Genomic DNA, 25,134 nt, shown 5'->3' with positions numbered 1-25,134 from the left:
GGCCAGTTTAGGAAGAACTTCTGAGAGAGAAATGGATTCTCTGTTCTTTTGCCTATGACAGTGAGTCAGAACATTAAGGCAGGTCCAAAGCAGATATTTGACTCTATATAGAGTCAAACTAATGCAGGGCATATTCTAGAAAATGGCCAGACTCCCCAAAGCAGGACTACAGAGAGCCCTCGTGTCACAAGTGCTGCCTTCAAGGCCTTTCACAACTTAGCTCCTTTTTTCCTGGGCTTGTCCTGTGGCTATACAGGACCTTGTACAGGAAAACCATATGCAGTGTTTCACAGTTATGATGACCTCCTAAAATGCTCCTTACCTTCTCCCACATGCTGTCTTCTGCCTGAGGCACCTTTCCCAAACAGATCTATGTAGTTGCTAAGCAGTCTGCATATCCTACGTTAATAATGCTGAGGTGGGAGGCTTGTTTGATGCCTACTCAAAGACGAAGCAGACAAGCCATGAAGGATAGAGGGTGATAAATTTTATCAGCCAGCTCAAGAAAGAAGGGAATAATGAAATCCAGTATCCTTAGGAAGCTATTATTCTTCTTGAGAGAACTGCCTCTTCTCTCTGAAAATATTGTTGGTATTTTCCCACGCTAGGGCAACAGTGTAATGGCTGAAAAGAAAATTACTCCAGTGATTTTAATGTAAATAGTAAGTCGTCTGTTTGATATAATTTAATTATTTAATTATCCATGAAACTCTTAATTTCTGGCAGAAACCCGATGTACATGAAGGTGAAGCAAAGTTACTGACTTTGGAGCTAAACTGTCTCCAGAAGACAGTCTCCATCCCTGGAACCTCTTGAGTAAGCCAGATGAAGCCTGGCTGAAGTTAACAAGAAATACCAAATCATAACCTACATATAAACTTGGATTTTGGAGGAGGAGCGAAAGCCAATAGTTATTGTAGCCACAGCATTATAGCAGTAGTATTTCTTAAATACTTGTTACATAATAGAATAGTATAAAATATGCAGCATAATGAATGTCTTTTAGCACTCAGCCTTCTGATAATCGGTTTCTGAGACACAGATTTTAAAGGCGATTGGGCAGGTGCTTGGTGAGGTGTTAGAAAGTGTCTGTGAGATTAAAGATTCCTTTGAGAATCATATTAGACATTTATCTGCCTAAGTGCCCCAACTCCATTAAAATTCAGGTTCACAGGCCTTATGACTGATGATACCATCAGATTGTGCACCTAATCTGATGAGAAGCGAGGCAGTTTACAGAAGGAATGGTTCTTCTCTTTCTTCACTGCCCCAGCCTCACAGCCTGTTTTCCTTGCACTAGTCCGAATGATCACGTCGTTGCAGAGCAAAAAGAGAAAAAACCCATTCTCTGTTGTCTCTTGAGATAGCACAGCCCAATGCAGAGGAGCATCAAGGTTGATACCCAGGTGTACACACCTCTCTGATCTCCTTTTTTCAGTTTTCTTATGTTATTCAGAAGAGGCAGGAAGAAGTTAATGATTCAGGGTATTAAAGTAGCCAACGGAGTTAGAAGTGGTGAGTGTGCAGTAGGACACTGCTGATACTGCTCAGCCACAGAGTAATGGGTTTGGACAGTCACCTCTGCCTGCACATCCTAAAGCAGGGGCAGACTTGAAGTGTTGTTCTGGCCAGTGTGCCAGCCCAGCCCAGCCCAGCCCAGCCAGGGAAGCCTTGAGGCAGATCTGACCAGGGCACACTGTTCTGCCTTGTCCCCTGGCCTTTTCACACCACTGCTCTGTCTGAAGCCAGGCTACCCAGCCCTCTCCAGGACAACCACTCTGGTTATTAAACATCAGAGAAAGACCCTCCTAGGCTGTTTTACAGCCTTTTTCAGGGAAAGGAGCATATTAATGTGATTCTCCCCAAGCCTCAACGTAAGTAGAAAATAATTTCAGTCTCTCATGCCAGAGCCAACCAACCGGTCAACCCTAACAACAACAACAAAAGCAGTAAAAACGTGGTTCTAACAAGACACCTGACAAACTGCAGTGCTTCCCTAATTATCTCCTTGTCATTTCTGTTTAGTGTGAATCATGAATTGATACTTCAGCAACCAGGATCCAGTGGATGGAGCTTGTGCCTGCCAAGTCAGGGTGCAGAGCAGAAGTCAGGCACACAAAAGGCCTTTTCCATCTATTTCTCTGTGTGAGACTGGATCATTGAGACTGCCAAGCTCTTGGGGCAGATACTACTGCTGCATCCACTACTCTTGATCCAGGACACCTGGATCCAGATTAAGCATTTCCACAGTACAAAAGCCAGTATCAGTTTCATGTTTCTTCTGTACCTTGCTTGCAAATGTCTTCGTTACCCTGCCAAAATTTAAAGACCTTTCAGTTTGTCTTGAGATAAACTTTACCAGTTGTATCTGCAGTCCAGTGCTGCACTGTATCTGTGATTGCACGTAAAAAGAAAAGTTTACTTGCTAAGTGTAGTTGTGTACAGTGCAAGCACAAAATACACATTAAGCTGATTACAGAAGTTCACTCATCTTGAATCATTCATGGTTCAAAATTTAAGCAGTAAAAGAGTAATTTTATTCCAGGCTTTCCCCATCAATATTATGGCATCATCCTGTGTGGGAGATCCTCTACTATTATTGTAGCATAATACCTAACAATATAGTACAATTCACCTGTTTGCAATTTATGTGGTATTTACATGGCAATGAAATGGATGAATTTTAGTTTATGAAGTTAGAAAGAAGCGCTGATACCGTCACAGGCATAGACCTGGGTATTTTTTATTGCTGCTCCTTCTCTGACCTTGGTCAAGCCATTCCAGTTCTGTGTCTTCAGACTCATAATGCACCTGGGTGGGCAGGACAACTGTTCATCAGGTAAAACTCTCAGGGCCTTCAGTCCTCCAGGCCTCAGTGTTGCTGGATTTTAAAATGAGTTTAAAGTCACACCAGAACTGCCTATACATGTGAAAATTTACTGGCCTAAGTATAGGGATATAATTATGCATATAGCTGTATCAGAATATTTTGCCACGTAGAAATATCTTGCACTTGTTGCTACAAATCTCCTTCCAGGAACGATGACTGGGTAAAAGCCAAAGTGTTTGTTAAAGAATCAGTTCCAGTTCAATCTTGCTTGTGCAACACTTACCTGCCTACTGTAAAGATCCTGCGAGCAGGCAGGAGAGGCTCGCCCTTCCACATGTGGGCTCCAAACTTTCAGCCAGTTCCACTTTGGAGCTGACACTTGCAGGTGCCAATGGAGTTGAAGGCAGAGGGACAGCGGCGTGAGGCTTCATTACTGTGGCTGTGACTGCCCAAGAAGCCTCACGCACTGTAATGGCTCTACTCGCATGAGCGAGGACTAAGTGCAGCAACACCTATGGGCAGGAGGATGTCCACGTGTAAAACACCTGGGGCTAGAGAGTGCTCTGTCATTGGCAGGTATTACTGCAATTACTTCACTATTAAGACTAGACCAAGTCAAGGCTGAATCACCTGTGGCAAGCGGCAGGACATAATCCTGTTCCATCAGGAATTAACTTTAACTCCGACAGTATCTGTCGCTGTCCCCGAAACTCCGCTGCCGGAGCTCCCCAGCCGCTCCGGCGGGGCAGAAACACCTTTTAAGCCGCATTGAGGATACCGGAGGAGGCTCACACCCGGGGCGGGGGTCGTGCCGTGGGTTAGGACACACAGCGGCCGTGCTGTGGGTTAGGGCACACAGCGGCCGTGCCGTGCCGTGCCGTGCCGTGCCGTGCCGTGCCGTGCCGTGCCGTGCCGTGCCGTGCCGTGCCGTGCCGGGGCCGCTCTCCGGCGGCGGGCGCAGCGCTCCCAGCGGGACCCGGCGGCGCGGCGGCGGGGGCGGGAATTTGGGGAGGATCCCTGGCCGGGCCGGTGCGTGTGTGTATGTGAGTGTGTGTGTGAGTGTGCCGGTGAGCGGCGCGGGGCGGCTCCGGCCGCCTGACGCCAGCCGGGCCACATCCATCCTGATCCCGATCCCGGCGCGGAGGAGCTGCTTGCTGGCCGCCCGTCACTGTCCGTCAGCCGGTAACAACTTCGCGTTCCCCCCGCGCCTCTACCCTCTCACTGCCCCCGGCGCCGGGCGGCTGTGCCCGCGCATCCTCCTCCTCCTCCTATTCCTCCTCCTCCTCCTCCTCCTCCTCCTCCTCCCCGCTCCTTGCCCGGCGCTGCCGCGGTGGTCCCCGGCGGCGGGAGCGGCTCCGGGCAGCGCTGCGCTCCCGCTCTCCTCCCCGGCATGATGGCGTCCCTGCGGCGGCCCGGCGGGCACCGCTCCCGGCTCCAACTTGGTGGGTAGGTGCCGCGCCGGGCCCGGCGGGCGGCAGAGCCCTTCCCTGCCGGGAAGCCGCCGTCCTGCGGCTCCTCCCCGGCCTCGGCCCCATCGTGGCCCGCGGGGACGCGGCGGAGCCCCGCCGGTCGGGGCCGGGGCTGCCTTTGTGTGTGCGGGAACAGCCCTTCGCCTCCCGCCTCGGCCCGGCCGCGTCCCTCTCCCTCCAATTTATCTTCTTTCTTCTTTTTTCCCCCCTTCCTTTCTTTCCGCAGCCCCTTCCCCTCCTGTTTTTTTTTTTCCCTCCCCTCCCCTTCTTTCTTCTTTAATGACAAATCTGTGCTTAGAGGTCAAGGAAAGTTCACTTTTTTTTTCTTTTCCCTGTTAGAGGGTTTGGATGTTTGAGATTTTCCCCCTCTTCAGTATAGTTGCTTCATATACTCGTACAGCCAAGTAATCTTATCCTGAATATAGATCTTTAAAGCTTATTAAAATTTACTGGTGTGGAAATATTCAGTCATGCGTTCGAAACGATCTGGGCCAAATGCTGACTTTTTTCTTTTTTTTTTCTTTTTTTAAATATAAACTGAAGTCAGAGCGAGTTCTGACCGAGGCAGGGTTGCTGTGATTGCTCTTTTGTTAGTAGATCAATCTGAAGAAGGTACGTGGTCCGACCTTACAGTTTGCTTTTACAGTATCTGGATAACAGCTTATTCTGAAAATTAATCATTATTTCGGTGTATTTTAGGATAACATGATGCTCACTGCATGTCTACAGTTTTATTTGGGGAAGTATTTTCAACAGAGGCTAATAAAAACAGTATTGTTCGAGCCAGATGGGGAGGAGTAAAAGTAGATGTGTATTTCAGATACAGGGAAATGGAAAAGCTCATTGCCTGAAACATGTCAGTGTTTAATGGATGTCAGTGTTCAAAGATACTGCACCTTAAAACTAACAGGCTTCTTAGGAAAGAGCTGTCATAGCTGATAGTTTGAATCTGTTTTGCACTCAGAGGGGAAGTCAGAAAAAGAAAACTTGTTTAAAATTTTTTCTTCCGATAGTTATGTGTATTTTTAAGCAGCATTCAGGAGTAAGAATTAAAACTGTGGAGTCCATGGAGAACACTTTTCTTTGCAGGTGTGTGTCTGTAATTCTTCATGTGGCTTACTGCATGAACCTTGTCATTTCAAACAATAGGAACAAATCATTTGAGGGAATCTAAGTTTACTGTGAAGCTTTTTCAAGGTTCTCATTGGATTTTAGTGCAAGTTTTGAGTGCTCCCTTCTCTGTTGTGACTGGAAGAACATCACTATGAAAATGAGAGCGATCTGACCCTTTTTGGAGTCCTTGCTGTGGTCTTAGGGCTGAAGTCTTGCAATTTACTTCAGACTGTAAGTAGGCACTTGAGAGAAATTTCCCTTGATTTGGGTGATCCAGAAGGCTTCCACAGCTATGAGAAATGATCAGTTCAAGGCATGATCAGGTTACCCTAAGGGTAGGGATTTGTCCTTGCATCTGTTTTGACCCCATTACCATTGGGTATGTAATCAAATACATTTTTTTCCTACTCTGTTCTTTCAACTTGCTTTTTTGTGTACCCTTGAAGATGTGATGATCTGATACATTTGAGAGAAGTGACTGAGTAAACAGATGGAGATCTTTCTGTTTTCATATAAATAGTAACTATCAAATCAAATATTTGAAAACTGATGAGTTTGGTGTTTGCTTTTCCTCTGTAGTTTGAAAACAGAAGTAAAGAGTTGAACGTGAAGAAAAACAATACAGAGGTTAATAAAAGTGCTATGTGTGTTTCTGACTACTGGGAAATTATTCAGATGAAACTATGAATATCTTTGCTTGCTATAAAGATTTAAATTTTAAAAATGAAGCGGTTATGACTGTTTGGTTGTTTTTTTTTTTTTTTTTTAATTAAAGCATGAATGCACTAGATATTACATATTGCCAGTACTCTGCTCTGTGCAGCCCAAGCTGTGTGAGTAAAATATCATTTGAGTAGTCTTACAGGCCTAATGGAGGCATCATCTCAGCTTTATAAATAATGTAAGTTGTGTATAATGTGGAGTCCCCAGAGACTGCAGAGAAAGCATCATTACCAGCCTTTTCAACCTGCTGGAGATCTTAAATTGATTTACAGCACTGAACTGGTGCAAAATGATACATCAGGATGACACAGGGTCAACCTGTAAAAGTCTATGATGTGAGCCTGTTAGTTCAGTCATCATAATTAAACCATATTATGAGGGCAGCGAAGCAAGTGTCTGTGACATGTCCCATTGTGCTTCAGATATGGCTGGTTTAAGAATCAAATAAAGAGAGCACCGTGTGTGTTATTTAAGTTATGCAAAGAGTAGTTGGAATTAAAGTTTGTGGCCCTGTGAAGAGTAAAAGCTGAACCAGTTTAGGTTAACTCTCAACCTCTTCCTTGCAGTCCTTAGGAGCTGAGATAGACAAAGGCACATGCAGCTAGGGAATGTATGAGTGGGGAAGTGGTTGTGAGTGAATCTCTGAAATTTATACATCCTTTTTTAAAGGATCAGCTAGACTTTACCTGCTGACTGTGCTATCAGATATCAAAAGGAACAAACAGGCAAACAAACCAATTGTTTGGATTTTTTCATCCTAGTATTTCTATCCCACTCAAGTTTGTAACTGCCTGTTAAAACATTCCTGGAGATCTGAGTACTTGTATAAGATGGAGCATTTTAGTCATTTCTTGAACTCTATGGCCAAACTTCTAGACCAGAGACTGTAATTTTGAATATGAATTGGCATAGGTCACTTTTCTTAGTGAAGACAACTGAGGCTTCAGATTTGTGTTTTCCTCTAACAGCCCTAGAAAATAGCATGCCACAGGTAGTAAAATTTTTGCTAAATACTTAGCATCTTAAGTCTTGCTGTTTCTGCTGCTAAAGTCACTATGATGTGTTTTGGGAAAAGTCCTGCAAAAATGACTTTTTTTTTTCTTCTTTCTGCTAGTCAGTCTGCTGCTTGGGGATTTGAGAGTTTTGCATTTGTTAGTGTTTAAACCACCTCCTCATACCTGTAGTGGTGTGAGTTTTTAATCTCCTGAGGTTCTCTCAGCCCAGAAAGAAATGCACCTTATTTTTAGTCATGAATATAAGTTAAAAAATAATTTTGAGGCATGCAAGTGAAGCAGACAAAATAAATGGTCGCTAGTGGTAAGAGATTTATTAGTCTCCAGGTTCAGTTGCACCTCAAGAGTATATGCTTTAGCTAAGGTGCTTTTTGAGTGGCAGATAAAGAATTAAAGCTCACTTTGGAGTGCAGTGGCTTTTAAAACGTGGATGTGGAGCTGTCTTCTGCTGTGTCAGTGCAGATGAAGAAACTGTCGGAGAGAGAGCCATAAAATCTGTGAAAATGAAAGTTGGATTGCACAAATTGCTTTATGGTTGATTAAGTGATCTTACCGATATGTGGGGCTTTTGTTTTTTTGTTGGTTTTGTTTCTGGTTATTTTTTTTAATTTCTGGTTTAGGTTTTCATGACAAACTCACTCAGTTTTGCTTTCAGAGTGGGGAAAAATCTGTTCTGTCCATAAAAACTTCACTGTTTTTCCCTGTAGTAAGAGCAGACTAATGTTCTTCCACTGGCCTTTCTTCTGTGTATAGTATAAAATTGAATGCATACCAGTCTTAATAATTAAAAGATGATATGCAGTTCCTAGAAGTTTTCCTTTGAAATGTACTGAGTGGAAAATTCGAGTTTAAACTACAAACCCCAGCTTGGCAAATGAGGTTTGAAATGCTGGTGACTTACAGGCTCATCTACACAGGCATCTTGCAATTCTCAAGCTATTTTGCTCAAGCTGTAGAACAGCAGAGAGAATTTTTATATTAGAATGGAGGGTTTTGCTTGGGGTGGGAAGGAAGGTATTGTAAATTGATGTTTTTAAAGTTTTAGTGTTGCATCCCCGCAGTCTGGGGTATAACTGTTTCCATTAGAATGTTGCTACTTTTCAAGATTTGGAATAACCAGAGAAAGTGTTCCATTGGGCCTTCTGTGGAGGGCTTTACAGAGGGTGGATTTAGGGGTGAGGACAGCCTTGGCTATTGACTGCCACAAAGATCCCTATCCTTCTCCTCAGACAAATGGTAATTTGCATTACAGAAGCTTTTGGGGTTGCTGTATATTTGAGTGGAGGATGCCCCACGTGCTTTTTAATGGGATGGAGAAAGCAGATGTTTCATAAGGTATGCTGATTTCAAGGAATGAAACCATTTTCTAGAATGACCCCAGATCATACAGGATTCTCTCCCTGCATCCATTCTCTCACCTGCATGTGCTGGCCCTGGAAGTTCCTCCCAGTTTAATGGGAGCAAAGGTTGAGCACAGTACTCCTGATTAGGCTGTGTGAGTCCAAGTGTTCCTCACGTGAAATGCCAAACTCCGTCGAGCTGTGGGGATGGGTCCATTTGTATGATTTTTTTTTTATTTTGGGGGGAAAGGTGGAAGGATGTGTGGGGAACTGTGGCAGTGGGATTGCTCTGGTGGAAGGGTCGTGGGGCTGTAGTGCCAGACAGCAGCTGGGCTGAGCCATCAGTGGATTCCAAAGGGTTTTCTGCAAGCACGGATTGTTTTGCTCAGTTGTACTCTTCTGGTAACTGCTGTCTTGGGAGACTGTGTAGAAGCTGAGTATAGATCAAGAGTTGAAGCTTTTTTCTTCCTGTCTCTAGACTTTCCAGTGTAGGGAAGCTGACCAGTAGAGCTATTCTGAGCACTTGCACAATTTGGTTGTTCTAACATAATTTTGTAATTGTTGTGGACTACGTCACTTTAATTCCAATGTGTGTTATCCACTCGGGAGAGTGATATTAGAGCAGATGTCACCAATCTCCCATTTGGTTCTTCCCTCATCCTTTCTCCAGCATGCACAGGCAAAGTCTAGAGTACAAGGAGAAAAACAAATTATTTTTAAACATGTCTTTATATAAGTCATTATATTTAGGCACTGTTCAAAGCAGTATCATCCAAACCCAACTATTATGTTGAGTTGGCATGTAAGCAAATGATTAATGTGGTTCACCAGTGATTTCTGAAGCAGTATTTCATATTTCTGTACTTATAAAGGGAACTCTTCCCAACATGGCAGCAGATGAGACTGTCTAAGCCAGTGTAGACAGTCTGAATTATAGCACTTAATGGTATTCAGAAGTATATCACTTGTTGCATGTTTTTGTCATTAAAACTACTAAAATGCCAATCCACATCAAAGTGATCTATGGGCTATCAATCCAATATTAGGTAACTTGAAAATAAGATACCCATTAAAATTTTTTGTAGTGCTGAAGTGATTATAGACAGAATCATGAGAGTTTTCACTGTCTCCTTGTGTCTTTCCCCAGTATGGGTGTAGGAATCTCGTCTGCCCTCCAGTTTTGACTGATAGACTTGCTTCCTTCAGTACTTGGTTCATGTTTGAGGGGAAGCTGAAAATATAGATTTCAGCTCAATACAGATTTCATCCCTGAGCAGAACTTGGATTTCAGGGTTTGCAGCATTACAGAGTTTCTTCTACAGAGGTGGCAAGACTGATGTACATGTTTGGGCATATCTAAGTAGATGAAAGCAAAAAAAGCATATGTGCACACACTTGCCACTTCTGTAGCAGGTTGAGAGGTTTCCCATGAGTTCTGAGAATCTTGTACATTCAGATTGATTGGTACATGCAGTGACCATAGTTGATGATACCTCTACTTGGTTTTCTTTCTTACTTTGTTCAACACTGCAAACCGGTATCTCATTCTTCTGTGTTGACATGAAAGATTAAATTACTGAGATATTTTTTTGTAAATAATTTAGGACTTGTGATTTCAAGCATTTTAAGGCATTGAAAATTATATCAGCATTCTGTCTGGTGTAGCATGTTGAAACCAGGGCATGAGACTCTTAAATATATTTTAGTCTTACAATGGTGTGTGTATATAGGATCCTTCAAGTGGATAGGTATGCTGTATGTGTGTGTGCACAAATGAATACCTAAAACAATATCACTGCTGTTGAAAGTTAAATTGTTTGGATCAGATAAAGGTAGGCTACACCTATATATAGTTGAGACTGTAAATTTATCGAGGTCTGTGTATGTAGTAACTATTTATATATAAATACTTAAATGCTGTTTAAGTGCTTGAAATCAGTTTTGATTAAAGATGAAGTAAATAACTGGAGAATCATGTTGCAACAAATTGTGGCTTCCCCTTAAATGTGTTCCTAAGGGTGATAGGAGGAGGAAACATCTGCTGTTTGGTCAGATGCTGTTAATGAGCTGCATATTTGACTTCATTCTGCCAGTGTATTTCACCTTTGTATCTGTTAGGTTTCGTTTGAATATTGACGTGAGAGGAATTAATCAAGTGCCCTTGTTGTCTTACATGCATCTTACTAGGAAAGACTTCATTCAACTGATCTGTTGAGGGAAAAATACGTAGCTTGTAATCGGACATATTTTCCGTGGCAGGGGAGAGAGGGCTCCCAAAATTTTGCCAAGATAAGCATGGTAATATGTGTAAGAGTGAGTGAGGAAGGTGGTGTGGATCTGACATCTCCTGTTCTTTCAGTTGATGGTTTAAATTTCTGGGGTGTCCCTGTGATTTATCCAGAATTATATCCTGAAGAATAGCAAAAAATGTATGGGTTGGGTTTTTATTATTCTCCGTTGTTTTTTAACTCCTTGTCCTTTTCTTTTCAGCCCTCCCAAGATGTAAAACAAACTCTGATCGTGGTTTGGTAGGACAAAATAATTGGCAGAACACCCTTGCTCGCTGCTGGCCAGTTGTCTTTTTTCCAAGGGTTTCTGAGCTGTCTTACATGAAGCAAGAAATTTACTTTCAAGTTAGGCCACACACTAGCACCTGCTTAGGAGTGTAGATTCTGTTCCCAGGTCCTGAGAAGTGACTAAAACTGGCTCATTAATGAAACACAGTTCTGTTTGATGAAGGGTCTTTCTTTTGGTACCTAAATGCTCTGGTGTGAAATTTGACATATTTTTACCACTGTTATGGTTTCTGGGCTGAAATATACTTTGAGGAAGGTGGGTTTGGAATTATTTTAATATAGGAAGGGCTTTATTCAGGTTAGTAAAACTACAGACTACAAGATTTTTTTTTTTCCTGTTGACTTAATTCCAGGTGTAATAAAATAATCCATCCTGCCTTTGCAGATGGGCTGGGAGACAAACAGGATGTGAACATGACAGGGCTTAGTCATGGTTGCTTAAGGTATCTGGTGCTACAGTGATGAGCATGGGATGGGAACCTCTGTAGATCCGAATCTTCCAGTAGCTCACAAGCAGTGAAAAATGGGGTGGAAAAGTGGCTTCTTACCAGGGCTGTTTGTGAAGCAAGGGGACAGTGATGAGGACTTGTGTTGTAATTGAACAAAGCCATACATGAAGCCAAACTTCAAGTGTACAACCATAAAGGGAGGAAGAGTGAGGCAATTCAGAAGGCTTCTGGACTCTCTGAAGTGGTCAGAATCGGGGAGAAAGCAGCTTTCTTGTGTGTCTGCCTGTGCACAGCAAGCAGAGCTCAGTCCCTCCCTCAGTGATGAGACGTTGTAGTTGTGCCAAGGCAAGTGGAGTTCTATCCAGTTTTCTTGAACCAGTTGCTTTTCTGAAGTGTGACCAAATTAATTGGCAGGCGGTTGTTTTGGGAGTTTCCCAGAGTCACAGTACGGTTGAGATTGGAAGGGACCTCTGGAGCTCATCTGCTCCAGCCCCCTGCTCAATCATGGCCATATAAGTTGTCCAGGACCATATCTGGTTAACTTCTGTTTTTCCAGTTGTGTGACAACTGCTCTATTGTTTTGTCCCAACAGTGAATAAAGTAGATTAGAAATTTATTTGACCCTCAAAAGACCTGCCAACACGTACATGATGGCTTCAGGGATTGCTGTATGCACATGCCATTACACTGGTTCATTTCAAAGGTGTGGTAGTATTCCAGGAATCCCAAACACATCTAAAGCATGTGCTTGCTTCTCTGTACAGGGAGCGAAGAGGGAGATGGGAAAGACAGAGACCCAACTTGAGTGGCTTTGCTGAGGTCTTACCATGAGTCTCCAACATCCAAGACCAGAATTTTATCTCCCTTCACACAGTCTCTTGCTCTTTGCTCTTGTCAGACACTTTTTTCTTTTTATCACCAAGAAGGTAGGTAGACAGATAGAAAGATAGACAGATAGATAGATAGAACGAACAGACCTTGGTGATGTCATCATCTTAGTTCTGCTAATTACCTGGTGAATGCAGTGAAAAATGTGAATTTTGACCTTGCTGAATGTCTTGAAACAGCTGAGTTACATATAGGTTGCCATCTTGACTGTTGCAGTTTCCTGTTCTGCATTTTTGCCTGCTGCTGGCTTTACAGTCTGGCATATTTAATAACAGGCCCTTTATTATCCATGCTAGCTAGTGTCAGTGTTAAGTGCTTTCTCTTGGATGTAGTAGCCAAAGGAAAAGCCTTTGTCTTTATTAGCTTGAAACTTAGGCTAATGCAATTATAGTTTCTGTAATGTGTCGTGTTATATTTCATGTGGAAAATATTTTATAAATGCTCTTGGGTTAAAGCTCTGCAGTGTGTGGTATTTTTGGATAGATGGATATGAAATTGCTCTTTTTTCCCCAACTTTGCTGTAGTTACTAGAGCAGAAGGCAGTGGCAGTAGAGGGGGCTTGAATTACTTGCAGAAGTGTTTGGTTATTCAGAACCAGCTAAGGCGGGGCTCCTTGCTCTGGGGATGAGAACAGGTTTTGTAAATCAGCTGAAGTACTCGTGTCTGAGTGTTAGCTCATCTTTGACCTGGATATCACTTAAAGTTTGAGGGTGGCAGCTCCCTGAGATGGAAAGAACTCTTAAAAGCTGGGTTTCTCTCAGTCCCAGGCATGAATTTCTTCGTGTAGGCTGCCTGGATGACTTTGGTGCTCTGAGCTGATCCTGCAGAAGGTGTTTTTTGGTTTATGTTGGTTCTGCCAAGTTAGGAGGGTGAACTGACTGGCAGGTCCAGGGGAAGTTGTGTTGCAGTACCAAGGCTGGCACAAGGGAGTCAAGTTGCTTTTCTCTCTGGGTGGAAGTGAGCCCTTGGGGCTGCCCATTGGCTTGTGGACCTGTGACCTTGCTGGCCCAAGGCAGCTGCTGGAGGTAGCCAGTCACAGGCAGTGCTGGAGCACTCCCAGATGAAGACTTCCTTAAAGTGCTTGCCAAAGAAAGGTCTAATTTACAGGGGTTTTTTCCCAGATACTTATGTTGGTGATTAGCGGGGAGAGACTTGGCTGCCAGCAGTTACGTCAGCCACAAAGCCCCAGTGTAGCTCTCTTGGCAGGAAAATGACAGTGATTAATGGTGCAGTATCTTTTATGGGGGGTGAGGGAGGACGGAGGGAGAGCAACACTTCAACAAGCTCTCCTGGTCAAGTGTTGTTTTGCTAGTATAAACTGCAAGCTGTCTTAGAGATGTTTTTCTAGTTTAATGCAACTGCATGAGTAGAACACATCTAGTGCATGTGCTGTGTGAGACAGGACAAGTGTTTTCCCTCAGGAGGAAAAGAATGTCCAAGTTTAACTTCTTGGTAGCAGAAACTTTATTTTCCTCTTTAGAGGATGAAATAACTTGAAACAATTGGCAAACTGGGTACAGTTAGCAGCATTATCAAGAAATCAGAGAAAAGGCAAATATTAAATCCGCTAAAAACCCCTCTGTAAAGGCAGATTGGTGTTAGCAGCAATCACTGCCAGTGACGACAGCTGGGACACCTGAAGCTGATCTGTGCTGTGAGCCAGTGCAGTGTCTGTAGCTTTCCTGGGTTCTGCACCACTGCATAAATCACTTTCAAATTTTTGGCTTGTGATCCAATTTTCTCAAAAGAAAATTAGAAAGCATTTGTTTTGGTGCTACATGATAAATGTGTTTAGGAGCCCTTACTCATTTTTGTTACTTGCATCTTTGTAGTATATTTCTTAACTTTAAGGAATTAGACTATTTACAGATTTAAAATACAAACTGTAGGTATTTCCCTAGCAGCAGGAGCAACTACTTTTCCAAGTGCTGGAATGAGGTACTCACTGAATTCTCTTGTAGCCTTCTGCTGTGCCGGGGAACTCTCCAGAACATGGGAATCTGACTGTAACATCTTTCTCATTTTTATCTCTGGTTTGGCTAGAGGCTTCTTTGCAGAAAGCAGCAGCATAACTGGCATAAATGCTCCAGGGCAATTTACTGCAGTTGACTGGATAGCTGTTCCCTTTGCTCTTCTCCCCACCAGTTTATCAGGAATGACTCTTGCTCATGGTCAGACCCAATGCATCTCCTCTGGTTTGTGAGCAGGGAGCACTTGAGAAAGAAGTGGCAGTGTGGTGACAGGCTGCTTTGGCTCAAGTCTGATATTCCTGATTTTTTCTGTCACACCTTTGCCTACTTTCTTGCTTTCACTGATTTGGGACGTGAGGACTCTCAGTCTTCCAGGCCAGCCAGAAGTCAGGGTTGTTTGAGCCTAAAGGCTTCTTATTGTGGGAGCTGGGGAGTGCTGGTTTCAGCCCCAGAATTAAAGACTTCTATGGAATAGCTAAAAGACAAGGAGTCTGAAATCTTTGTGTCTTCTTTCCTTGCACTAGCCTGTAGCCTAGAAGTAAGTAGTCTTGGCAGGTTCTTTGGAACTTGGAGTTCTTCTGTCCATCCTCAGTACCAGGCCAGCTGTGACTGTTTGTTCACTAGCAGGCAGCAGTGGAAAATTTGGAAGTGTTATGGCTGTTTTAAGCTAGCCTGCTGCTGACCTTGCAGAACATGGGGTGTTTGGAAAATGCTGTGTTTCGGTGTCTCAGCTGTAAGAGACTTGCAGCTTTGCAAAACCTGACTTTTTTGAAACTTCAAACTGGTCTCAAAAAATTATGCTGGAGTGATTAATAGGTTGTCTTATTGCCATATGCAGTCGTACAGGCTCTGTTAAGAAGAAAAGCTTGCAGATAAGGGAAGGGTACTGAGTAATTCTTTATGTGGCTTGGTTCCTCTTCCAAAAGTCATGAAAAGCTTACAGATAACCAGGGAGTCAGACAGATTACAGCCCTTTTCTCCTGTTGTAAAACCTCTGTATTCCCAGTCAGCAGTGTAGGAGGATATCTCCCACTTCCTTTCAAGCTATGCTGTTCCCAACTGCTGTATTAACTATCAGCTCCTATCTGTGGGTTGAAGCCTTTGTACAGAACTCTCCAAAGCCTTGATCTCAGGAATATGAGAAAACAGTTTGACGTGAGATTCTGCAGATGTTCTGGCACAGGGCTATGACAGCTGCTTTTGCCTCATCCCACAGTTTTTTGGATCTTTCTGACTCCTCATGAATGTCTGCACCCTTGTTTTGCCCTTTTGGGAGGGGAAAGGTGTGTCTGTGACTTCTGGATCTGTTTTTGATGTTGACACACTCAGAGTTGTACCTCAACTGCTGGTAAAGGCTGCAATCAACCCTTTATGTGTGTTTGTGGGTGTATTTTGAACTTTGTTAACCCAAAGCGTCCTTGACTTGGTGTCAAGAGGATCCCTGATTTGTACTTGCCTGTAAGTCATAAACTTTAAAGAGCTTAATTGTCTTGTGTGTAAGCTGAAGGAGCATCTATAAACACTGTGATCTTCCATTTATAAAGGGTCTGTGACGTAGGATGGCTTGATAAATTCCTAGGAACTGCCACGGAGTATTTGCTGTGGTGGGGTTGTGCAGCTGCTCCTCAGTGTCCTGAGGACCTGGAGCACACTGGGCTTTGTGTCATCTGAAGTCCAGTCCCTGTTTTCAGTGGGCCACTCGTGGCATGCTGTAATTAAAGAATGTTTCATCAGATGGTGGAAGTGGGGTAAATATTGGTGTTTGTGTCTGAGTTGTATAAACTTGGCTTGGAAAGCTTTGTCATCTTTAAACACTTTCTCTGTCCAGAATGGTAGTTGTGAATTGCAGGTCACTTGATTAAATTCAACATGGACATTTTAAAGACATGAAGAAGGTACAGTGTTTTAAAAGTTGTTTAAAGGCAAAAAATTAGCTCTTTAGTTTTTACAGATAAGGCAAAAACCAGGAAAGCCGGAAGAATCCTTTAAATTGAGGAAAGCTGGAGGAATCCTTTAAAAAAGTAAAGAAAGCATGCATCTCATGAAATGCCCAGAAATGTCTTCAGCATTGGCAAACTGACTATTCTTATTTACGGTGCTTAAATGGTGGGTGGAGGACTAGTTTGTGGAAAGATTTATTTAATTTAGCATTACTTTTTAAATTTAATTTAGCATTACTTTTTTGATTTAATTTTCATCAGTTTGTTCTGCTTTGCTCAGGCTTGACCCAATAACTCTGTTATTAGTGAATAAGTAATTTTTCTTCTCAGTTTTTGTCATCCTTTGATTTGGTGAAGGATTCTGCTTTAAAGCTGGGATCTTGAGCTGTAATTTAACATCTTTACTTAATCTCTGATAAATGAGGTCTGGGTCACTGTCTTTAGAAGTGGTTAAATGCAGCTGATGTAACTGTATTGGTGCAGGCTCTTGGTGAAATGAATCATTTGTAGGAGCAGTGACTTGCCTCCGCTGAGCATAACTGGAGAGCATTTGGTGGGGTTCCCCTCCTTAAAATATACCCTGTTGGAGCACTGCTCTGGCTGGGGCTGACAAACCCCTTTTTAAATTCATGCAGTCTGTGCTAGACTGTCCTGTTCTCTGAAGACAAAACACATTTTGCATTTTATGAGCTTTACTCAAAAATTTTGATGCCTGAGTGGTGATGGGCATTTTTCTTTCTTTTCTGTTTTAAAGGTTTTCCTTTATGCTGCAGATGTATGTTTTAACTGCCTAAAAAACCCCCTGAAAGTGACATGTCAGTAAATTTTCCGCATCTCACCTGTGAAGGAAGTTCCTCCCGCCCTGTGCTGATGAATTGGAGGGAAATGCTTTTTTGAGCTGATAAAAAGACATTAAATTCCGTGCCCTTCCCAAAGGAGGAATTCAACAATTGGACAAGTGATGTGGGACCATGTGTTGGTTTGTAAAAGGATATAGTTTGTAAAGATGTTTCCTTTGATGCCTGTGATGAATATGGATGTGTTTCCCTTGGAGAGGGTTTTGATTAAATTATGCAATTAGAGCTGACCAGACAGATCTAAATATAGGAAGAGGTTTCAGTTATCCTGCCTTTGTGTGTATTAACACACCCACACAGATGTGTGTTTGTTATTGTTGTAAACAACACCTGTTTTCTAAAGACAGTTCAAAAAGTCAGGAAAGGGAATGGTCTTTGTGGAAAAAGGGAGTTACACAGGAATTTTATGATGAAAGGGAAAAAAAAATCTGTTTTCCCCAGAATTTTCACCTTTTAGAAAAGGTCTTCTAACTTACTTTTATAGGTGGATGTTCACAAAGCCATGGCCAGTGCTGCAGACTGGTCTTAGAGGTTCTCCTGGATTTTTGGGACTTGGTCTGTGTCATCTAACAATGCCGACCGAGATCCTTGGCTGGTCCTGTGCTCCTGAGTGCTCTTAGCGTCCTGGTGGGACAGTGTGTGGAGTTTAATACAACAGAGCACAAATGAAATGAATAAACCTGCCCCAAAGATGCACAATGAAATACCCCCTGCAGTGGCTGGTAATTCATAATGTCTCTGGACTACTGTTTCTTTGGATATGTTTTTCTTTTGAATGTCTTGCCATAGTTTGAGGATTTCTTTAAGAGGTCTTTAGCTTGGAGACAGTGAAGAATGAAGAGTCTCTTCCTGCACAACATTAAGGAAAAAAAAAAACAAACCACCTTATGAACACTATTCTGGCAAGTTTTGTGATTCACAGTCTTGTGTTCATCCTATAGGTTATTTCAGTGAAGTTCATATTTTGCAGTCCCATCTGTGCCAGAGTTTTGACTGAATCATCAAGTTACAGTTCCTTCCTGACCTTGGTTAAAGTACTAGGCTGCGGTTTTAGAGATAATCTTTGAAAGCACATCCGATTCAGTCCGGCTGACACCAGAAGGGGTTTGTGCACACCTGGGTGGATGTTTTGATCTATCCTACTTGTACTAGCCCTGCTGTGCACCAGGCTTACCCAGCTTCCTGAACAACTATCTTGGCAAACTTGGTTTTAGTTCTTTCCTGTAGTCTTGGTGATATAAAATATATATAAAATAAGCACGGCAAGGAGACCAGCAGGCGGTAAAGGAAGAGCTGGTGTTTTGTGACTTAGTGGAATCTCACATGCATCTGAATGCAAGAATGAGTAAAATTCAACAGTGTGTTATTCACCTCTGGTGAAAAAGGCAGGATTTGAGGATCTGGTGATCACTTAAGAGGCTGTATAGTGTTAGTGGTTTTTGTAAACATGGTAGAGATAAAACATATGAAGGATATGGTATTTAAATTTGTTTTCAGGAGTATGGTTTTCAGTGGGTCAAAACTGTTGCAAAGATATTGGGAAGAACTGTTCTAAACCAGGACAAGGGCAGGTCTGATTGTTGTTAAAACTGGGAAAGAACCTTTGCCATGTTCTTTTCTCACAGCGTTATACTTGCTTAGAAAGACTTCTGTGCCGTTTTAGTTACATTGTAACACAGGATTCGTATCTAATGTCTGTGGAAAGCGGGTATTTTTTCTGGGGAAGCAACAGCAAAGTTACCATAAATCTGGCAAATCTAGTACCTTCAAATCCAGAAAAGCTGTAAGAATTTGCTATTGTTTCTTACTCTTGCAGTCATGATAGTTGAGTGTTCAAGGGCAAGGAGCAGTGCCTTGTCTGCCAGAAGCCAATGGGGAGGCGAGCGGAAGAAAAGCTGCGGATCACTGTAGAAACCGGCCGAACACTGTGTTCTTGGTTTGAACTTTGGGGAGCACTGGGGAGAAGCTGGCAGATTCTGATAGTGTGAGGTTATCCCTTCATGCTCTGGACTAACAGGGCAATGGGCTTTTGGGTTTTTGTTGCCCTCCTCCCCTCCACTGGTAAATCCTACGTTGCCCCTGCAGTTTCATTTTGCTCTTCCCGCCTGCTGAACTAAAGGGTGTTTGTGGGTATCTGACAGGATTTTCCCTGAGGGCTGTACAGTGATACATGGGAGATTTTCTTGGAAGGGCAGTGCCTCAGCCAAATAGCACAAGGGATGGCCCAAGAGGAGTTCTGACAGAGTGGGTATTTTGGGCTGGAGCAGAGGTTACTTCACAGAACAGGCTGCAGATACCCATCCTCCTGGCCCTTGCTGGGTCCAGGTAAGGAAGGGAGTCCAAGGCAGTGTCAGGAAAAACCTTGCCTACTCTGTTAGGTACAATGAGGTATTTTCAACAATGCTGTGTTCGATGTGTTGTATATCAGAACACAGGATCACATATTTCAGTGGTTTTTTAATTCTTTCTGCCATGCCAAGACAACATAAAAGAGTTAATTTTTTTCCTTTTTCTTCTTGTCTTTTCCAAACCTACCAAGGAAGCCAAGTCAGGTTGTCAGCTCTCTAATGAGTTCTACAGCACTCTGATGTGAAATGTGCTTTCTTTTTGCATCTGTGTTGTAATGTTACTGAGGTTTATACCAGGTTTAGTGCATTTTTCCAAACTGAGCAAGATCTGATCTTCTGCCATAAGAAGGTGCAAAGAAAGAATTTGTTGACTAAAAGAAAGGTAATTCAGCAGAAGGCTCTGGACTTTTCTGTTTCACAAATCACATTACTTGAAGAAAGAAATTGAAAAGTTTTGCTACTTGCTCCAAGAATAGGGAGCTAGATTAAGTTAGTGCACAATATGTTGTTACACATTCTAGCATTGCAGCTGCTTAGACTTCATGCCTTTTAGTAATACATGGAAACTGTATTTATTCCTGCTGGAATAAAGAGACAGCTCCCTGCCTTCTATGCCAAAATCTGTTTGGGTTGGTTTCTTTTTTAAAAAAGGTCTAAATATTGTACTGATTACACGAGTTGCTGATAATATGTCTCTCTCAGAGAGGGTAAATGACTAAATATTTTTAAAGAAGCAAATTAAAATCTCTCTGCGTGTTATTTCTTTATAGTGTTACTAAGTAATGGATGCTGGGAAGAAGTATGTTGACTAAGATAAATTGGATTTTTAAAATGTAGTCATAGACTAGACAGTTTTCTCTATTAACAATTATCCTCACTGTGGTTCCTGCCCATTTTTATGTCTAACTGTGCTAAGCATATATTAAAAATATTTAATAGGATCCTTTTTGCCTGCATCACTGAGCCTGTAATACAAATAATGAAATTAGTAGAAGAGTTAGAGTCATTTCTTGTTTGCCTGAAACTTGGGCTAGAAGTTGTTTTCCTCCCCCATCCACCCCTCTGGGAGAGGATCATCTAATTGTCCAAACCCTTTCTCCACCCATAAAAACAGTCATTTATGCAAAGTGGGACAGTTTCCTATGGGATCTCCTGTGGGAATTTGAAAGCACTCTCATTGAATATTTTAATGTCTGCTTTGTGTTGCTGATGGAGTAAATATATTTTGTTTGAGGGACAGAAAAATAGGAGTTCACTCTCAGTGTGTTTGTTTAAATACAAGGCTGGTGGAACAGATATATATAGAGATATAATGTTCACTTATTTTTTTATAGGCTGCATACAGGTTTGTGTGTTAATCCAAAGATTACAAAAAAGACAGCAGCGGAGAAGGAAGACAAATAAAACAACATCGGGATTTGAAAGGAGTTTGTTGATTCCAACACATCCATCAGCAGACAGAACACGTAGTAAAAAGTGCATGGGTTTGGAAGTGTAGAGAGCGTCTGATAAGTGGGTAACAACTCAATTTCCTTTAAACTGATGCCAGATGCCTTTTGGAGAGTGTTCTGTTGTTTGGCCCAGGTTTCTGTCTCATCCCTACCTTGTGAATAAACAGACCCTTCCAGGGCCGGTGGTCACTTAGCTGCTGGAAATACTAACTCCCACTTTCCCAGAAGGGCACGTGGATTTGGGGAACAAACACGCAGACTGTGTCATCTGCTGACTCGTGGTTTAATCTTTATTTTGCACTTCCAGCTGATAAGACCACTTTGTGCAGAAGTAATACAGGAAATGATGCAGTGCAGAAACCAAGAGTGGCAGAAAGGGAAATGGAATGTACTGGCAAGGGCTCAGCCCTGCAGACAAGCTCTCTGCTTCTTGGAAACAAAAATCTCCACATACATTGTGGTTTGGGTTTTATTTGTTTGGTTTTATTGTTGTTTTTTTCTTTGTCTGGTTGTTTGTTTTATGGGGTTTTTTTTAGCTTAATATTGGTTTTGGAGCTTAGAGAAACTAGTGTACAGCAGCCTGTGAGTTTTGTCCCCCTTCCCTTATCTTGCTGCTTGTTCAGGGCTTGGGGTGTGCTTAGGCTTTGTTTTGGAGGCAGGACTTCAGCAGGAATCCCTGGCTGCAGGCTGGTGCCCAGCTGGGTCCTGCTGAGCTGTGTTATTTCCGAGCTCACCTCCAAGCACTGTGCCTAATGCTCTTCCTCCTGCTCCCAGCAGCTGTTGCCATAGAGATGCCACCATAGCTTTGATGGTGAGGGTGAAACTTGTTTTGGAGTGCATGATTGTGGGAGTGGAATATGTGTGTGCTGCAGGATTTGATCCAAAAACTTCAGAGAATCTGTTCCTTTGGTCTGACTGCTTGGGGCTGCATCCGAGAGTCATCTTAGTCTGTGCAGAGCCCGCGTAGTAGCCCATGTTAGGGATGGGTTTTCAGGCACTGGTGTGAACTTACAGTCTTGGCAGACAGGACTTCTCCTTTTTCACAGCAAGTAGCTGGGTGAAAAATGGGTCAGGCCTAGGTAGAACCATATCTGCAAACATTATCAATGTTGAATGAAGCTCGGGTCGAAATGTAGACTTTGTACTTCCTCCTTTATTAGTGCTTCAACTCAAGCCTTTTAAATCTCTTCTGTTTAATTCAAATGGAAGTGGAGGAGAAAGCTTTACTTGATAAACTACTGGAACTTGTAATTTCTGTGTGTGGAACTTGTATCTTTTGTTTGAAAAGTGCAGAAAAAAGATACTTAAGAGTATTGATTGAGATACAGACTATATATAAATTGGGAATAACTCAGTTACAAACATTTAAAGCACTGCACTGGGGTTCTGGTAATTCAGTTCTTAAACTAGCACAGCATTTTAATAGAGCACTTTACAGTGCATGTAAGGATAAAGTATACCTGGAGTATAGTCAGTGACAGTAATGGAGTTTTCAGTTCATTTAACAGTATAGCACATGCCCACGTAACAAAACAAATTCTTAAACTTGCCCCAGGCTCATGCAAATCTTCCCTTGCATTGACATTATTATTTCAAATACAGTTCTTAGCATAAAAGAAATGGGATGTACCAGTTTGAAGTGTAGGTAGATGTAGCCTGTGTCTTAGTCCATAATCATTACTCACATAAATGTAGTTTCTGCTGTCAGCCAAATAAAAATGAACCTCTGCAATTAGGTAACTGTTCTAGTGACAAGTTAATTTGAATAAAGTGGATGGTTTTCAGCTTAAAGTTCTTCAAATATAGTGGTATACTATGAAACCATCGCAGTGTATGACAGTCAAGAGGATAAGTGTGCCGTGGCATTTGCAGTTTTAAGGTCTACAATCTTTTCTTGGTATAGCTGTGAAATCCTGTCTGACGTGGGTGTGCTGACACCTTCTATTCTGTGTGTACAGATTGCTGGTTGGTTGGGTGTTTTTTGTGTTGTTCTGATGGCAACAAAAACATTCATATCCTTTTCCCCTTCCCCCTTCCTCTGCAACCTGTTGGTATCCAGTCCAGGATATGTTTCCTGTCTTGTCTGTCTATTTGAAAATCAGTGGTGTGGTGCTCTTTGTCTCATTTTCCACCCCCTGCCAGTCCTGGGTCTCTTCTGTTTCCCTTGCCAGAGCCTTTTGCCTGCTCCCAGCCTGGACAAGGACAAAACCTGCTGCTCACGGTTGGGACTCCTGCAGATGTGGCATTCCTCCCCCTCTTGACCCATCTCTTCAGTCCCATTCCTTGTCTCCCAGCTTGAGGACTACTGTGCTCTCTAAAATCCTCTTATCTGGACTTCCTTGTCCTTCCCACTCCTTCATGAGTCCTTGAGTATATCAGGCAGACATTGCAGCACTGAGGGTCAGTGGATAATCAGTGAAGTTCATTATAGCTTTCCCTTATGGGCTGCTCAGGAGCTCTGAGGGCTTGAGGGCTCTTGGGTGGGGTGGGCAGATGCAGATTTCTTTCTCATGTGAGTGAGTGAGGGATAAGATCTTTCTAGTTTCATCTTTTTTTTTTTTTCCTTTTTTTTTTTCTTGTTCCTCAAAGTAGGTAAAACTGTTTGGTTTTTTTGGTTTTTTTTCAGATTGAGTTATGCTCAGGTCTAGTGTAGTGATTTTTGAACTTCATGCCTGGCAGTTTTGGAGAGAGCTGGACAGCACATTGCTGTTGAGGAATATTGCTTCCAGCTGCTCTCTAAAATAAATAATAAAAAAAGCACTAGTGGTCCTGCACTGTTTCCTTGAGATGTTTTGCTGGTTAAGGTTGCAACAGCTGACAGGCAGATTGTAGCACCCCTCACACTTAATAATGACAAATTTAAATTGAGGGACTGTTTTAGGCTAGACTTAAGGTGAACTGGATTTCTCATATAGGGGTGTACTGGATTCAGCAGCAGGTCCTGCTCCTTAAGTTTTCATCAGATGTGCCTTGAGTCCAGTCCTGGAGGTTGTCAGCATTTGTTGTTGTTTTGTTGTTGGTTGTTTTTTGATCACACCACTCGTCTGGGTTGAGGTGGGAGACATTTTTAACTGCTAAAGGTAAAATCCTTTTTTCCCCTCTTTCTGATGCTCTCCTTTAGGTTGTCAACCAGAAGGATTTAGAATAATGAGGAGGTTGTGACCATCAAGGGGGGATGTCAGCACTGCCTTCCTGGGATTGGAGGATTGAAAAGGAGAAAGGACCAGAACTATTTGATCCAGGCTGCTTTTGACTTCTGACTCAATCTGCTGTACCCTGGTGGTGGTGGAAGAACAGGGCAGTCGTTCCTGCTTGGTTCTGTGGTATCACCACAGCGAGGTCACCATGAATGTAACAAGTTTATTCTCCTTCACCAGCCCAGCAGTGAAGAGGCTGTTGGGGTGGAAGCAAGGGGATGAAGAAGAGAAGTGGGCAGAGAAAGCTGTTGATGCATTAGTGAAAAAACTGAAGAAGAAGAAAGGTGCTATGGAGGAGCTGGAGAAAGCACTAAGCTGTCCTGGCCAGCCCAGCAACTGTGTCACAATTCCTCGTTCCCTGGACGGCCGGCTCCAGGTGTCGCACCGGAAGGGGCTCCCGCACGTCATTTACTGCAGAGTGTGGCGCTGGCCCGACCTGCAGAGCCACCACGAACTGAAACCTCTGGAATGCTGCGAGTTCCCCTTTGGGTCAAAACAGAAGGAGGTTTGCATCAATCCCTACCACTACAAGCGGGTGGAAAGTCCTGGTAGGTTCTTCCTTGTTTGTACCTTTACACCTTATCTGAACGATGCAAAGTGTGGCAATTAATTACGTGACTCATCGGCTTAAATAAGCAAAAGTGGCTGTTTGCACATGTCAGATTCTTCCTCTGCAGTTTATCTGGATGTAAGCATTAATTAGCAGTTCTGCCTTTCACAGGGGCGAATGCTTCACTTGCACAAATGTTGTAGCACTGCACAGAGGTAGCCTTAGTATGTGTCTCAGGCTGCTGGGCCTGGTATCATCTGGGAATGTTGGTACCCACTATCCCTCAGTTAATTCGTTGTTTACTCAACTGTGCAGACCTGTGATTTTGTATGAAGCATTGCAGGCTAACATAAAGGATTTATTTGCATTATCTGTGCTTGGAAACCATCCTGACACATAGCAGTAGTAATACTGCTAGTA

General features: G+C 42.8%; 1 protein-coding gene across 5 annotated transcripts in view; it reads left to right on the top strand.

Annotated features, from left to right (window-relative positions):
• The window catches only part of SMAD1 (SMAD family member 1), a 62,527-nt gene that overhangs the window by 15,340 nt on the left and 22,053 nt on the right, over positions 1 to 25,134 (top strand). Inside the window, exons 1-2 of one of the 5 annotated variants that reach the window (XM_030239357.2) lie at positions 3,827 to 4,012; positions 24,089 to 24,712. In XM_030239357.2, coding sequence (XP_030095217.1) covers positions 24,313 to 24,712 — 400 coding nt within the window. In that variant the 5' untranslated portion in view covers positions 3,827 to 4,012; positions 24,089 to 24,312. Of the gene's footprint in view, positions 1 to 3,826; positions 4,013 to 4,155; positions 4,277 to 21,009; positions 21,033 to 24,088; positions 24,713 to 25,134 lie in introns of those variants that run through there. The other 4 variants (XM_030239359.2, XM_030239358.2, XM_050973714.1 and 1 more) reach the window with 4 other exon arrangements.

This window comes from Serinus canaria, chromosome 4, assembly GCF_022539315.1.
Source record: "Serinus canaria isolate serCan28SL12 chromosome 4, serCan2020, whole genome shotgun sequence".
In the NCBI taxonomy this organism is placed as follows: domain Eukaryota; kingdom Metazoa; phylum Chordata; class Aves; order Passeriformes; family Fringillidae; genus Serinus; species Serinus canaria.
This window is presented reverse-complemented; position numbering and strand designations above follow the sequence as displayed.